Below are 17,261 nucleotides of genomic sequence, written 5' to 3'. Positions count from 1 at the left end.
GCAATGGCCTGCTCATAGGACTTGTACTTCTTATGCACAGCCCCTCGATACCCCCGGACTTGCTCATTGTATTGAGCCCAGCTGGGGTACACACCAGGTTTATACCCCTTGAAAACAACATACTAGACACACATTTCTCTGTATAGAATAAGCACCAAATCCTCGGTCCAAAAAGTTTTAGGTGCCACCCATCAGTTTGTTCAATGAGGTTATCTACACCAGTTGAAGTGATAGACAAACGCAAGAAACAAACAGTTGGATTACACGTGACAATGTTATAGTAGACATCACAAGCAGGTTATAGTTGAAATGCCTCAGCTTTCCATGTATTGCATCATAGGCAAAATAAAAAATGCGACCATGGGTTTGCACTCCGCCTTGTCCGGCCTCTGGGGAGGAACTCCGCCTCGCCCGACCCCGAGGCCGGGGGTTCCGTCTCGCCCGACGAAGACCCATACCGCCGCCGACCACTCCAGGTCCAAGCGTATGGGCCTGGGTCAAAGCTCTGGCACCAGGAAGGTGACCGGCACACCCCGATATAACCCGTGGCCATGACGGGCCATACCTAAGGATTCACATCAGGAACAGCGTCGGGCGAACCGGTGCTGTTCTGCCTAACCCTCGTACGAACACTGACAGGCGCGTCAGTTCGCCACGACGTCCACCAGGACGGAGTGGAGCGCCATGACCGGAAGACGACGCCTGCACATGGCGCCAGTGACGGATGGGGCCGCGACGTGAAGCTGTCCCTATTGACGTCTACAGGGTCGGCGGGACCCGCATAAAAGAGAAGAAGGACCCGACGATCCTGGAGGACTTCTTCTCCTTCTGATTCTCCTTTCTTCCCTCCGCTGTAACCCCTACTTTTCTAGGCCTATAAAAGGGAAAGCAGGGCGTCCCATTAGGGGGCATCGGAACTCTTCGCAACACACCACAAGAGACTCGAATCCGATCAACTCATCGAACCCCGAACATACAACCGAGCAGCGACCGAGCTCTCGGCATCCATTCACCCTTTCCATTAGAGACTTGGGACATGTTCCTCTGTCGTCCGTTTGTAACCCCTACTAGGCTACTACGAACTTTCAGTGCTAGTAACACGAGCGGCAGCAATGAAATGGACGTAGAGACATTCTGCCCGAACCAGTATAAACCTCGTGTCCTCTTAGCACACCATCCGAGCCAGACGTGCAATATTAGAATTTTACTTGTTGGTGGCAACTCGAAACACCGACACTGGCCCAGCACGGGAAGGGCCATGAAGCTCGGAAAAGGTAACCATCTGGGTGGCAATGAATTCAGCACGCACAACTCCTACCTAGCGCGCCACTGTCGACGAAATACTTTCGACAGTCTAACGAGGGGTATGCACACTGTAGTAGATGAATCAGTGGGGGTGCGCATGGGGAAACCGGATGGTGACACAGAACATAATACTCTACGTCATGTGTCTTTGTGGATTGGATTGCGTGTATTCAGATGAAAACGAGAGGGGTCCCTACCCGCCTTATATAGCCTGGGGGTAGGGTTACAGATCGGTTGTTTCTATCCTGATCGGTTTAAAAGATAGGAAGTTACAGATATCACGATAATCTAGCATATCCGAATAGATTTTGTAGATCGTCGAGGATCATCACGCAGTCTTGCGAGGCACACTGACTTACGCCGTACTTCACGCGGCGTCGTCTTGAACGCTAGGCCTCGACTGGTGGCGCGGCCCCTGCGTGGTCTCGTGGGCTGGGCTTCCCCTAGTGGCTCGGCCCATGTGCAGCCCTATGGGTATCGGGGGTTATACCCCCACACTCCCGTGAAGCCAAACATTTCAAGATTTCAGCTTGCTTTAAGGACGGAGGGGAGAATGAAGCCGGCGGCTTGGGGAGGAGGAAGCAGATCTGGGGAGGGAGGAGGCGTTGGCTTGGGGTCTTGGGGAAGACGAAGCATCGACGTCAACAGGCCCACGTCCAGGCAAACAAACACGGCAACCAGCACCGCTGGTCGTCCCGAGGAAGAAGACGACGGCAACGGGGACCCGCACCCTTGCACCGGCGAGACGGAGGAGGAGCAGCCGACGCGAGCCGCGCTAGGCCTGCCTACGACCCCACCGCCACCACACACCGTCGGAGGAGGAAGAAGGATGCAAGCGAATCGAGGAGAGTGGAGAGTGAGAGGGATTGGAGAGCGGAGTGGAGGAGGGGGACTGAGGAAAGCGGCGCCTCGACTTATAAGGGAGGGCGAAACCCTAGCGGCGCGGAAGGGAGAAATGTCTGCCGGCGCACGCGAGACAGAGGGAGTAGTTCGCCAACCGCCAAAAATGAGCCCGCGAGTGACCGATTTCGGCTACGCCCACGAGAAACGGAGGGGAGGGGCTGGCGGTCTCTGGGAGCCAGGCTCGCAGCTGCTTTAAGCAGTGTGTGGCCTAGGCCAGACGCCCTCCAGGCAAACAAACACGCCCGTGCGTGTGATTCGTGAACTGTCTTGGACGGTGGTTGAGCAGGACCACTGTTTTTTTTTCGCTCTTTCGGATGTCAAACTGTTCGGCAACGCACGTACCCATTGTCGAAGCCTGAATCAAAGTGGTCTCAGGTCTGGTCTCTGTCAGACAGCAAACCGAGAAAGCAACGACGACATCCTCCGTGGCGTGTCGTGGAACTAATTGAACTCGGTTCTCTCTCCCACGTGGCATGCTGTAGCACAACGTGCGCACAACCCACGGGAGGACAGTAGATTAACCAGAATAACGATGCAGGGCACGTTAATGCCGAATAGTTAGCTCCCCAAGCACAGTAGCCATGTGTCCCTGGTCCTTTATCCCATGATCCTCTGAATCTCTGATGCTGCCGGTGTCAATGTGTCATCACATCTCCGCCGCTCCGCTCCTGTCCGCAGCGGTGACTTGTGTAGACTCAAGGCGCGTGCCACAGCATCGCGCATGATGCTGCCTTGACTGACCACGTAGCACGCACGGTCTCTTTCCGCGGATCGTACATTACCACATGTTCCTCGAAGACCGGGTGTACATTACCACATGGACGGGTGCGTTTCTCAAGACAACTAATTAATCAGGGTAGGTGTTCAAGTTAAGATTCCTCCCACGCGAAAAACATGCATGGTGCGCGCATGGCCTTGGCCCTAGGGAGTTGGGACCGGAGGGGAGCGAGCAGACCAATTATCATTGTGATTGAGCAAGATGCGCTCTGCCAGTCAGCCGGACCGCGCGCGTGCCGCCGTGCGTACCACGGCGGGGCGCGGTGCACCACTTCGGCGCGAAAGCAAAATTCTGACTAGAGAGAGACACCGATCGGACGGCCGCGCGCTCGTCACACGTACCTGTAGTCCTGTACCGCTCGTGATCGAGGACGAGGAAGAAGAGATGGCCTACTACTACCACTCTACCAGTGACCAGTGTGGCAGTGTCGCGTCCTCGATGTGCCTTAAGGCCTTGTTCGTTTTCTTGGAATGAAACTGCAGCAGGAATGGTCCCAGGAGAGGATCAAGTGAGATCCAGGTGATTTGGTTCCGGATGTCAAGAGACGAGGAAGCAAACCTGGCCGTAGATCACATAGAATGTCCAAGACTGATCGGATTCTATTCCAGGCCAAGCTTAACCGAACGGCAATCTTTGTTGGCCGGGTTGATTGGGTCTCGTTCCGGGCCGTTCCGTGAGAAACGAACGAGGCCTAAAGGAGAAGACGCCGATCCACCAGCCAGCTAGGACGACCGCACTACTCCGTACGCACGCGCGGCCGGCCGGATCGCCCCACGCCCGTACGTGATCTAGCTATTCCCCGGTCTGCGTCGGCGTACGCGTACTCGTCGGCGACGATTCGCCTCGGGCCCGGCTGCAGCGTGCCGCGTTCGGCTGTCACAAGGCGCCATGGAAGCTTTAATTTGCTGGTAATCCATTGTGCACGGTGGGTGCACACAGTGTATTGCACGTCCTCAACACTGTGCGTAAGGTTTTCGACTGGTCCTTGGTACCCTGGCAGTCCTTGAAGCTAGTCGTTTCAGCGGTCCACCTCCATCGCGTCCGCAACCGCGAGACAGCAACTACTGTATGGAGTACTATTGAGCTAACCTTTCGTAGGTGCCGCCCATCGTGCCAACCGGTCCCTGCGGCCCGGCCTGGACCAGAAGTCGTCCAGGACTAGTGGTCCCGTGCGTGGAAAAACTATAGAGATTCTCTGGCCAATATTCCCGTGCCTGGACCAGAAGAAGTGCACCCCACCCGGGACTAAAGATACATCCTCAAAAGAAAAATAAACGAAATTATAGGGAGACCTCTCTTGCGATGTGTGAGATTCGAACTTAGGACCTTTTTCCCCGCGCATAAACTCCTTACCAATTTAGCTGTACACCATATGTGACAGGGTCTTGGACACTCTTCTTTTGAATCGACCTGTGGGGTATCTTTAATCCGGGTTGGTGACACCAACTGGGACTAAAAGGTCACCCTTTAGTCCTGGTTGATATTACCAACCGGGAATAAAGGTTGAAGGACCTTTAGTCCGGATTGATAACACCAACCGAGACTAAAGGTCGACCTTTAGTTCGGGTTGGTAACACCAACCGGGACTAAAGGTGGCCTGCTGCGAAAGCGTGCCAGGACAGGGGCCTTTAGTCCCTGTTGGTAGCTTCAACCGAGACTAATTATTCCTTTACTCCCGACGTAAAAAATACCAAAACTAAAACCAAAATCAAAGCGAATGAAATGTCATTTCTCAACTGGTGGCCGGAGGGACGGGTGACGACAGCCAAGAGCAGGCATGTGCTGTTTGTGAAGAAGACTAGAACCGTGATGAGGTGGACGAGAGACAACAAGGAGAGGAGAGAAATAAAGAGAGGGAAAAAGCGAAGGAAGAAAAGAAAAAAAAGAAGGGTGTTTTGAAGATTTCATCCTTTTAAACAACTAGAAGAATGCGGTTTACCAGATGTTTTTCTATGCAGTGAAGCTAGTGACATAAAAATGTTGTTTTATCAAAGAAGATATAGCTTAAACTGTTTTGGCTAGAGCTCTACCAAGAAGACAGTAACATTTGTTTCTCCTTGAATTCACAAGCTGGCCGGCACTTACGTGCAACCTCATTGTTCCTAAATCTTAGATCTCATTTGGCGAAGCTTTGGCTCCAATTTATTGTGCACTGTAGCAAGAAGCTAACGCATCTTCCTCTGAGACCGTCTCCAGTAAGGAGACCTAAATCCAAAATGGGTAGTGAGAGACATAAAATCAGCCTTCAATAGCATACCTATACGGGAGACTAATTTTGGATTGCCTGAGAGACACAACCCAAATATGAGTATCCTCTCTCCTAGAAACCCATTTGCAGAAAGGATTCTCTTTTAGGTCTTGTTGTTGGAGAAGATACCGAATAAGTATTGAACCTTTTGCCTGTAGCGCTACCCAAAGTACGAATGGATCTTGTATTTTAGGTGGTGGTGTTGGAGATAGCCTAAGGGGCAATGCTACGGTACAAACATTAACTCTAGGAGGTAATAGTTCAAAATAATCTAAGCCATTAATTTATTAGATTTTATGAATTAGTTAAATAAACAAATACCAAAGGAAACAAAGAAAAATCTGCCAAAATCCTGTACTCACCGGGAAGGGGACCCTTCCGGCCGTGATTTCGGAGTGGATATGCCACACGTGATGACGTGAAGCTATTACATATTCTTAACATTTTTTTGAAGCATACGTACACTGGATGTTAAGCCTTAGATATGTCACGTTAAAAAATATTATTATGATTGATTATGTATTTATGTTAAATTAAAGACTCATAGCTTAATTATGGATGCATGTTACACAAACATGTACGTCGCATCTCAAAATAAAAATATTATAACTCATGTAAGACCTGCAACCTTAAATAGGTCAGATTTCAAAAAAAAAAAAAAACTTCACGTAACACACTCTTTGGGATATAAATTATGACACAGAGAAATAATCCATCAACTAAAAAACTTGCATACTGGACGTTGGGAAATATCAGCACAGATCTATGCAGCATGCATGTGCATGCACGTCAGATTTGTTTGGTAGTTATTTTCCTTATTTTCCCTATTTCTCAAACTAAAAATAGATATAAATATATATTTCTTATATTACCTCCATCTAAATCAACGGTCCACAGTTATTTGGAGGTATCATAGCAAAGCCCCCTCTAAGAGTTTATGCTACTACTCTTGATAGGTAACTTAGCACACTATTGTCATGATTCCTAAAGTGGATAATCCAGATAAAGTCGCTCAGTTCAGACCAATTTCTCTTTGCAATGTGGTTTACAAGGTAATCTCAAAGATCTTATCAAGTAGACTAAAAGTTATGTTACCAGATATCATAAGCCACCATCAAAGTGCTTTTGTTCCGGGGAGACTGATTACAGATAATATTTTATTGGCGTATGAATGCATACATACTATGAAAAAGAAAAAAAGGAAATAGAGGTTTATGTGCTGTTGAGCTGGATATGCAGAAGGCTTATGATAGGGTTGAATGGGGTTTCCTTGAAAAAATTATGATGAAGTTTGGTTTTGACCAAAGATGGGTCAAGCTTATTATGGCTTGTGTAAAATCGGTCAAGTATACGATTCGTTTCAATTCTGTGGAAACTGACGCCATCGTACCAACAAGGGGTTTGAGGCAGGGTGATCCATTGTCACCATACCTCTTCCTTCTAGTTGCAGAAGGCCTATCTGCTATGCTAAAGGGTGCTGAGGAAAGAGGGGAATTGGAGGGTGTCAAGGTGTGTAGGGCAGCTCCTGTTATCTCACATTTACTATTTGCAGATGACTCTCTCATTTTAATGCATGCTGATAAGAAGAATGCGGACTGCTTGATTGATATTTTGAATAGATATTGTGCTAATTTGGGGCAGAAGGTCAGTGAAGCAAAGTCAAGTATTTTCTTCTCAAACAACACTAATGTTGATGCAAAAGTGGAGGTCTGTGAAGCCCTTAATATCATGACTGAAGCTCTTGGTGATAAATATTTGGGCTTACCAGCGATGGTGGGGACTGATCGAAGTGACTGCTTCTGGCATCTTATTGATCGGGTGAATTCTAGAATCAATGGATGGAAGGAGAAGCTTCTGAGTCTGGGAGGCAAGGAGATCCTGATAAAATCTATTGCTCAAGCTATTCAAAATTCCTAATAAAATTTGCAAAGGAATAACAAATGCTATTTCGCAGTACTGGTGGGGTGATGACAATAATCATAAGAGGATCCATTGGCAAGAATGGTGGAAAATGTGTATGCCAAAGGGATCAGGAGGTATGGGATTTAGAGATATACAATCTTTTAATTTGGCAATGTTGGCAAAGCAAGTATGGAGACTGCTAAGGGAGCCTGATTCATTATGTGCTAAAGTATTGAGAGCACGTTATTATCCTGATGGTAAATTGCTAAATGCAAAAATGAAAAGTGGTAGTTCTTATACTTGGCAAAGTATTTTAGCCGGCCTTGATTGTTTTAAATTGGGATATATCTGGAGGGTTGGTGATAGAACACAGATAAAAATATGGGAGGACAATTGGATACCTGGCAGCCATAACATGAAAGTTCAGACATGTAGAGGGAACAATCTAGTCAGTACGGTGGATGAGCTTATTAATCCAGTGAATGCTTCATGGGACGAGGATCTGGTACGCTCTATCCTGGAGGTTGATGTCAATTGCATTTTACAGATACCTATTACTTCAGGGAGAGATGATTGCGTTGCTTGGCACTATAATAGAAACGGTATGTTCTCAGTCAGATCAGCTTATCATGTCCAATGGAAAAAGAAATTTGGAGCTAGAATGGCTACTATGCAGGATAGGGGTACTAGCAATTGCCGGATTTGGAAGAATCTTTGGAAGCTCGATTTGCCGGGGAAGATAAATTTTTTTGCTTGGAGAGCTATTAAGGAATTGATGCCGTGCAATGCTATATTAGCAAATAGGCATATTGTTCCTAATGGAGGATGCCCGGTCTGTCAGAATGGAGCAGAAAACATTAAACACTTGATCTTCACTTGTGATCGAGCCAAAGCAGTACGGAGATCGATAGGAATCTGGGAGAAAATTCGATATCTGCTGGAGGCTGACCAATCGGGATCTGTTGTGTTGGAAGAAATAATTAATAGAGGTGAGCAGATTTATGATCTAAATGTGGGTTTTGCTGAACTTCTCTTGACTGGTGGATGGTACCTGTGGTGGGAACGAAGACAGCTAACTCATGGAGAAACAGTACAGCCACTTTCAAGATCAGGATTAGCGATTGTTTCTTTAACAAAGAATTACAAGTTAGCAATGAAGAAAGATGCTAAGATAAAACAGGAATGGAAAAAACCAAGGGAGGGTTATATCTCACTGAATATTGATGCTTCTTTTGATGAGGATAATGGCTGCGGCAGTACGGGTGCTATTATTCGAGATGGCTCTGGGGGTATGATCACAGCTTCAAATACCTTTATCCTCTATCTTGTTGATGCACCAATGGCCGAAGCTTTTGCTCTTAAGGAGGGACTGATGCTAGCTCAACAGATTGGAGGTAATCGATTTGTTCAATCTGATTGTTTGGAGGTCGTTGAAACTATGGAGAATGGAGGATTTACTGCGAACTCAGTTGCTGCAATTTATGATGAGTGCAGTATAGTCTGGAATGGATTCCAAGAGATTTCCATTGAGCACTTAAATAGGGAAGCAAACAAAGTGGCACACGAGCTAGCTAGGCAAGCTATGATTTCTAAAACAAATTGTATCTAGGACGAAGACCCCCCCTAGTTTTATTCTTCAATTATTATCGGACGACGTAACTATAAAGCTTGCCTCAGGGCTATCAAAAAAAAAAAAACTTAGCACACTGTAGCTGCTACTAGATCATGGATGGTCCAGCCTTGATGACTGTTGGAGTGTTTGGAACAGCTTGCTGTTGCAGCTTCGATTTCTCAACTGCCAGACACTGTAGCCACACATGGACTCATGGACGGGTGCTCTTGTCAAGACACCACCATGAAACCTATCGAGGGGCTAGGGCTACGACCACATTAACCGGGGCAAGTCGCTGTTCACGCGACGAGCATGGCCTTGGCCGGCCCTTGGGCGCTGTCAGCCCTTGCGTACGGCGGTGCGCCACTTTGCTTTGCCGCCGCGCAAATTAAAAGCACGTTCGAGAGGCTGCGCACGGCACGATCAGACGACGGCCGGACGCGCGCTCATGATCGTGATCGTGGAGAAACCGCCGCACGGACGGAGCATTACCGTGGCTACAGTGATCGCAACGCTGACCAGTGACCAGTAGTGTCACCGACGGACGCCGGCGCGCAGCTCGTACGCGATGGAGGGACCGGGCCGGATCGCCCCTCGCCCGTACGCGATCGATTCCTCGGTCTGCATCCATCGTGTCAGCGCGTCCGTGTCCATTTGTCAGATGCTGCCATGAAAGCGGTGCTTTCCTGGTACTACTACAGTCTGGGCGCTGCGACGACGCTGCACCTGCACCTGCACCTGCACTGCACTGCACTGGTGGCTCTGGCTCCAACAGACCAACACCATGTGGTGCGTCCTGGCCGCTCAAGCTAGGGTGGTCCACCATTGCGTCTAGCCACGAGCCCACGAGAGCACTTCCCAGGTGTGCAAAAAGCCCCCAAAAAAACAGGCTTTGAGGCGTTGCAAAAAAAATGACCGCATCATCGGGTGGCAAATTTAAAATCCTAGTACTAATGTATCAACACACTGTTGCTAGGGACGACAGACACCGTCTGCCACAACCTGAATTTTGTTGTTGTTGGTAATAGGTAATCTTGTCATTGTTTGGATTTAGAAAGACCGAAAGACATTGAGTTTTCTTCTACGTTGGGATGATACGGATACGGGTATGATGTGTGTATGTTAACAAGATCAATGCGCACGTGTCGGCATGTGTATATGATGAGTGCCTATGTATACACTAGTTTTTTTGGTTTAAAAAAACTCTTGACATGGGCCGCAAAAAGACAATAGAAAAAGAAAAAAGTCCACGTTACCTCCTCAACTTTTGCGAATGCTTGCTTTTCCTCCCTGAAGTTTAAAATTAGGTAAACCACCTTACTGAACTTTTAAAATCATTCGTTTTATCTCCCTGACTGGTTATAAGCGGGTTTCAAAGGCGGTTTTGTCTCTTTTCTTTTTTATTTATTTTGGCTAAATCTTTAAAAAATCATAGTAAATCACGGAAAAAATATAAAATAAAAAATCCAATTTTGTTAGACTCTACATGAGTAGATCTACATAGTGAACACATAATATGGTATGCTTTAGTACAAAATTTTTGTTGTAGCTTTAGATCTATGATTTTCCGTAATTAATTCATAACTGCAGTTTCGATGGTCCAATTATTGTAAAATTTTTATGATGGACTAATTATTATATTATTGAACTATAGTAAAAAATTCATACTCATTGAATCCTTTATAACTTAATTATAGATTTATTTAGGTGTATGCATCTCAAAAAGTATTTATAAATCTACAACTAAGTTATACATGATCCAATGAGTATGAATTTTTTACTACAGTTCAAGTATACAATAACTAGCCCACCATAAAAATTTCACCACAATTGGACCATAGAAACTGTAGCTATGAATTAATTATAGAAAAGTATAGATCCAAAGCTACAGTAAAAAAATTATACTAAAGCATACCATGTCATATATGCACTGTGTAGATCTACTTATGTGGAGTCCAACAAAATTAGAATTTCCATTTTATGATTTTTCTATGATTTACTATGATTTTTAAAATTTCAGGCAAAATAAATAAAAAAGAAAAAGATAAAACTGGCTTTGAAAATCGCTTATAACCGGTCAGATAGGTAAAACGAACGGTTTTAAAAGTTTTTAGAGAGGTGGTTTACTCGGTTTTAAAGTTCAAGGAGGAAAAAAAACTTTCGCAAAATTCAAGGGAGAGGCAATGTGGATTTTTTCCGAAAAATGGCCTTGCGTCTAACAAACATGTCGGCGATTTCTTTGGGCCCAACTTTGAACTCGTTGAGCGCAAGGCCAATAGACCAGTTACGGGCTCACGGACGCCTCTCCACGCTCCTCGCCGCCACAATTGGGTGTTAGGGTCGGGCGGCGTGGCAGCCATTTCGATGGCGACGGATATGGACTGTCGGCTTGAGGTGGACGGCGTTCTCTCCTACGCCGACGATCTTATGGGAGTGCTCCGCTGCAGTGACGACGCGGATGTCAATGCCCAGGTGATCGCGGCCGCGCGGTTGCTGCCGACCGCCTGCCGCTCCGAGTCCGACCATCTCGAGCTGCAGCTGAAAGGTCTGCTCCTCTCCTGCTCTGCTCTCACTTGTTTCCCGTTGTCCCGTGACCTTCTTCGCTTCTCGTGAGGTCGAGACGCGTGACTGACTGATCCAGTAGAGGAATTGGGTGATGAAGATTTCAGAGAACTGCTAATTTTGGTGCAGTGGTGATTTTGGTTGAGTTGAGCCAACAGGTTATTTCATCAATTTCGTTAGGAGTACCGGCCCAAATCATCTGGTTTGCATCGGTGCCTTTTCAGCACATGGATTCAGCTTTGAGAAACAACTTAGAAGCTACAGCCCTTCCAGTTTCTACGCCTGAATAAACCAAAGATCGATATCTGGATATACCTTTCCCAGTAACCAATCGCTTGGGAAGCTTAGAAATAGACTCTGTGCAGAGGAACCAAAATAGTATTTCCCCTTCAAGCAGCATTAATCGAAAATTTCTTCCACCATTGGTACCAATATGGTATTTCCCCTTCAAGCAGCCAGCTGTTTTCTTCTGAGTATTCGACAAATTGGTAGCTTACTGGAGAACTAGCTCTACATGTACCTCAGTACCTGTCCCAGTGATCAATCGCTCGTGCAGCTAACAAATAGACAAAGGGTATAGGGAATGCTTGTCTATAAAACATTAGAAAACAGAAACAATGCAATGATTTTCTTAGTCATGCCTCTTGACTAAAAGTTGGCAAAATTTTATAAAGTTAAGAAAACAATTGCACTGTTTCTGTTTCCTATCCACATACCAAAAACCAAATTTTTGTTGTGTCACATTCAACAACCTGGATGTTTGCTGGCTTTGAAAAAGTGCATTCTTCTCTGAATTCATTTAACGGTAATGTATGTTCCTTGTTTGCAGTAATAGCGGCACATGTTTCTTAGAACGAGTGCAGGAATCAACGCTTAATATTGCAGAACTAATATGGATAACATTAACAACAAACTGTTTGATAGCACCTGAAACCTACTGTCCAACAATAAACTTCAGAAATGGAACATTATGGCCATCTTAATTTCATGATTTTGCACTTAACATCAGATTATCAGCAAAAATTATGCTCCTGCAAGGAAAAGATTGACAAAGCAAACACTGAAACGATTGCTGCTGATGAACTGAGTGTACTGCAAAATAGGATAGAAGAAAATCTTCAGGAAGAGAAACAACTTCGTGAAGAATTGAGATAAGTTCTTGCTCCAGCATTGGTATTGTCTGAAAAGTTGCATATTAGAACAAATATTTTGAGTTATATGCTCTATGATGTCAACACAGTTACACATGATGACCTTGAAAACCTAGACCATCAAATGGCTTCTATAGAAAAGAGGAAGGATGCTATTATTAAGAAGAAGGGTAAAGACATGCGGAAGGCCACGTAAGTTGAGAATCATTCTTTATGTTCCCTATGAATTCCCAGTACATTCAGCATCTGTAACTGTACTCGGTTTGAAAACTGGTTAGATGTTCGAATTGTATGGATACAGTATCCCACAAAAGCTAGCTATATTAGTGCTATGGTGTTGTTGCAATGGCGACAGTAGAGGAAAATAGAAATCATAACATAAGATTTAACTCGAAATAGACAAATGCCCTCTTTTTGCTCATTGGACTTAGACAACACTACTGCTGGTTGGCACTGCCTCCTCTGGTCTTGCCTCGTCTTTTGGTGCCGCTGTTGTGGTGATACAACAACAACAACAACAAAGCCTTTAAATCCCAAACAAGTTGGGGTAGGCTAGAGTTGAAACTCAGCAGAAGCAATCAAGGTTCAGGCACGTGAATAGCTGTCTTCCAAGCACTCCTATCTAAGGCTAAGTCTTTGGGTATATTCCATCCTTTCAAGTCTCCTTTTATTGCCTCTACCCAAGTCAACTTCGGTCTTCCTCTGCCTCTCTTCACGTTACTATCCTGACTTAGGATTCCACTACGCACCGGTGCATCTGGAGGTCTCCGTTGCACATGTCCAAACCATCTCAACCGGTGTTGGACAAGCTTTTCTTCAATTGGCGCTACCCCTAATCTCTCACGTATATCATCGTTCCGAACTCGATCCCTTCTTGTATGACCGCAAATCCAACGCAACATACGCATTTCCGCGACACTTAGTTGTTGAATATGTCGTCTTTTCGTAGGCCAACATTCTGCACCATACAACATAGCAGGTCTAATCGCCGTCCTATAAAACTTGCCTTTTAGCTTCTGTGGTACCCTTTTGTCACATAGGACACCAGACGCTTGCCGCCACTTCATTCACCCTGCTTTGATTCTATGGCTAACATCTTCATCAATATCCCCGTCCCTCTGTAGCATTGATCCTAAATATCGAAAGGTATCCTTCCTAGGCACTACTTGACCTTCCAAACTAACATCTTCCTCCTCCCGAGTAGTAGTGCCGAAGTCACATCTCATATACTCAGTTTTAGTTCTACTAAGTCTAAAACCTTTGGACTCCAAAGTCTCCCGCCATAACTCCAGTTTCTGATTCACTCCTGTCCGGCTTTCATCAACTAGCACTACATCGTTCGCGAAAAGCATACACCAAGGGATGTCCCCCTGTATGTCCCTTGTGACCTCATCCATCACTAAGGCAAACAATAAGGGCTCAAAGCTGACCGTTGATGTAGTCCTATCCTAATCGGGAAGTCATCCGTGTCTCCATCACTTGTTCGAAACTCTAGTCACAACATTGTTGTACATGTCCTTAATGAGCCCGACGTACTTCGTTGGGACTTTATGTTTGTCTAAAGCCCACCACATAACATTCCTTGGTATTTTATCATAAGCCTTCTCTAAATCAATAAAAACCATGTGTAGGTCCTTCTTCTTCTCCCTATACCGCTCCATAACTTGTCTTATTAAGAAAATAGCTTCCATGGTTGACCTTCCGGACATGAAACCAAATTGGTTCATAGAGACTCGCGTTATTTCTCTCAAGCGATGCTCAATAACTCTCTTCCATAGCTTCATAGTATGGCTCACCAACTTAATTCCCCGGTAATTAGTACAACTTTAAATATCCCCTTTATTCTTGTAGATCGGTACCAATATACTTCTCCTCCACTCATCAGGCATCTTATTCGATCGAAAAATATAGTTGAACAACTTGGTTAGCCATACTATAGCTATGTCCCCGAGGCATCTCCACACTTCGATTGGGATACCATCCGGTCTCATCGTCTTACCTTCTTTCATCCTTTTCAATGCATCTCTGACCTCAGATTTTTGGATTCTCCGCACAAAGCGTCTATTGGTGTCATCAAAAGAGTCATCCAATTTAAATGTTGTGTCCATATTCTCACCATTGAACAATTTGTCAAAATACTCTTGTCATCGACGTCAGATCTCATCCTCCTTCACCAAGAGATGCTCCCTTTCATCCTTAATGCACTTAACTTGGTTGAAGTCCCTTGTCTTTCTCTCACGAACCCTAACCATCCTATAAATGTCCTTCTATCCTTCCTTCGTACTCAAATATTGGTAAAGATCCTCGTACACTCTACCCTTTGCCACACTTACAGCTCGCTTTGCAGTCTTCTTTGCCACCTTGTACTTCTCTATGTTGTCCACACTTCTGTCATGGTACAAGCGTCTATAACATTCTTTCTTCTCTTTAATAACTCTTTGGACTTCCTCGTTCCACCACCAAGTATAGCCTCGCCTCCACTTCCTTTAGTTACTCCACACACCTCTGAGGCCACCTTCCGAATGTTGGTTACCATCTTCTCCCACATGTTGTTTATGTCCTCTTCTTCCTTCCAAGAGCCATCTTTGATAACCCTTTCCATGAATACCTCTGACGTCTTCCCTTTCAGTTTCCACCGTTTTGTTCTTTCAATCTTAGCTTGTTTATCCCTACGGGCACGCACCTGAAAATGAAAGTCTGCTACCAAAAGCTTATGTTGAGAAATAACACACTCTCCTGGTATCACCTTGCATCCCAAGCATGCTCGTTTGTCCTTTCTTCTTACGAGGACAAAGTCAATCTGGCTAGAGTGTTGTCCGCTACTGAAGGTCACTAGATGAGATTCTCTCTTTCTAAAGAAAGTGTTGGCTATCATCAGGTCAAAAGCTACCGCGAAGTCCAGAACTTCCTCCCCCTCCTGATTCCTACTACCATACCCAAAACCTCCATAAACTGCTTCGAAACCTGCGCTTGTAGTCCCTACATGCCCATTAAGATCTTCTCCTATAAAAAGCTTCTCACTAATAGGTACAACTCTAATCAGGTCATCTAAGTCTTCCCAGAACTGTCTCTTAGCACTCTCGTCGAGGCCTACTTGGGGGGCATACGCACTAATTACGTTCAAGACCATATCACCAATGACAAGCTTGACTAAGATAATCCTATCTCCTTACATTCTCACTCCCACCACACTATTCTTGAGGCTCTTATCAATCAAAACTCCTACTCCATTCCTATTCGCGACTGTCCCTGTGTACCAAAGCTTGAAACCTGTATTGTCCACCTCCTTCGCCTTCTGACTCTTCCATTTAGTCTCTTGAACACATAATATATTTACACGCCTCCTAGTCGCGGTATCAACTAATTCTATTAACTTACCTGTAAGCGACCCTACATTCCAACTATCTAAACGGATCTTAGTTGTTCGACTAGCTTCCTTACCCTTCGCACCCGTCGACTCAGATGCGAAGACCCTTACTCATTTTTCACAACACCCGGGCGCCGATGTAGCGCGCCACTAAGGATGCGACGACCCGATCCTTGCTCACTTACACCGTGCCCAGATCGCGACATGGCGCGTCACGGGGGTGACGATCCGGCCCTTGCTCATTTAACACCATATCCGGGTTCCGATATGGCGCGTCGCTAAGAGGGTTACGCCCCAACGGTTTTCTTTCGGGTTTCATCTCCATTAGAATGGCTAGATTTAATGTTGGCTCGCCACGCCTATCACAACCCTCCTCCTTTACCAGGACTTGGGACCTGCTATGTTGAGACAACATAGGCGGAGTTCGCTGTTGTGGTGGTAGTAGAGAAAAAAAAATCATAACATAAGATTGAACTTGAAATAGACAAATGTCCTCTCTTTGCTCATTGGACTTGGACAACACTACTACTGCTGGTTGGCACTGCCTCCTGCAGTGTTGCCTCATCTTAAGGTGCCGCTGTTGCAGTGTGATTGTACTATCTTTCCTCCACTTTTGAATATTATAGCAACATTGTGGAAAACACTACTCAAAATTAATTGAATAGTATTTGTTCGAATTTTGAATTGTGCCTCTTAGTTCAACATGAATCGAGCTATACCAGTATTATCTCTATTGTCTACCCTGTTTCTGAGTGAAAATAGCTCACTGACTGCATTTTTATGCAGATATAAACTGTCCATGTGTGTGTCAGTTACAAATATCTTCCCAAATTTGGAAGACCAGGATAAGATCTCAAGCTGTATCCTTTCAGTTTATTGCGGTTTTCCCTATTCAGAGAAAAGAATGTGACTCATGTTAAATCTAAAAGGCTATGCTGCTTAGTTTTTGCATTTCGTATCAGCTTTCTCTAACAGCGATCATTAACAAAAAGTCATGGCATTGTGGAAGTCCTTAGCTTTTAATCAGATACCGTCGACAAGAATGGGAAGAAGATACCGAAGTTCGAGTTTGAGAATACGACGCCACCAGTTGAGATCTGTAACACGCTTTGGAAAACAATTTAGGGCGTGCAGACCGTCATTACTGTCTGGTGACGAGGATTGTCAATTGTGCTTGTATATATAGCCGAGGATGGCGGACCTCTCACCTTCATTATTGCAGTAATACAGTTCCCCTATGTTGTTTCTATTTCTATGATTTAAGTTCGTGACATTAATGTTCGGGTATCGCCATAAACATTGTTACCATGTCCTAGTTTTAGCTTGATGGATAGTACTAGATCTTTACCAGGCATTAGCAGGAGAGGCCAATAGGCTTTGCATTAGTTCTACAGCTATTTCATGACTTGTCATCGACGCCTGTACTTGCTATG

At 45.3% G+C, this 17,261-nt stretch overlaps 1 protein-coding gene across 1 annotated transcript; it reads left to right on the top strand.

The window, feature by feature from the left end:
- Positions 1-11,035: 11,035 nt before the first annotated feature.
- LOC136493925 (kinetochore protein SPC24 homolog) lies at positions 11,036-17,143 on the top strand. The gene is made up of 5 exons (XM_066490047.1): positions 11,036-11,293; positions 12,320-12,462; positions 12,550-12,653; positions 16,615-16,688; positions 16,856-17,143. Exons 1-5 carry the CDS (start codon positions 11,113-11,115, stop codon positions 16,951-16,953), a joined length of 600 nt encoding a protein of 199 aa, XP_066346144.1. The 5' UTR covers positions 11,036-11,112; the 3' UTR covers positions 16,954-17,143.
- The last annotated feature ends 118 nt before the right edge of the window (positions 17,144-17,261 follow it).

Source organism: Miscanthus floridulus, chromosome 11 (genome assembly GCF_019320115.1).
Source record: "Miscanthus floridulus cultivar M001 chromosome 11, ASM1932011v1, whole genome shotgun sequence".
NCBI classification, from domain to species: Eukaryota; Viridiplantae; Streptophyta; class Magnoliopsida; order Poales; family Poaceae; genus Miscanthus; species Miscanthus floridulus.
The sequence above is the reverse complement of the archived record's forward strand: the minus strand, read 5'-3'. Positions and strand labels throughout refer to the sequence as shown.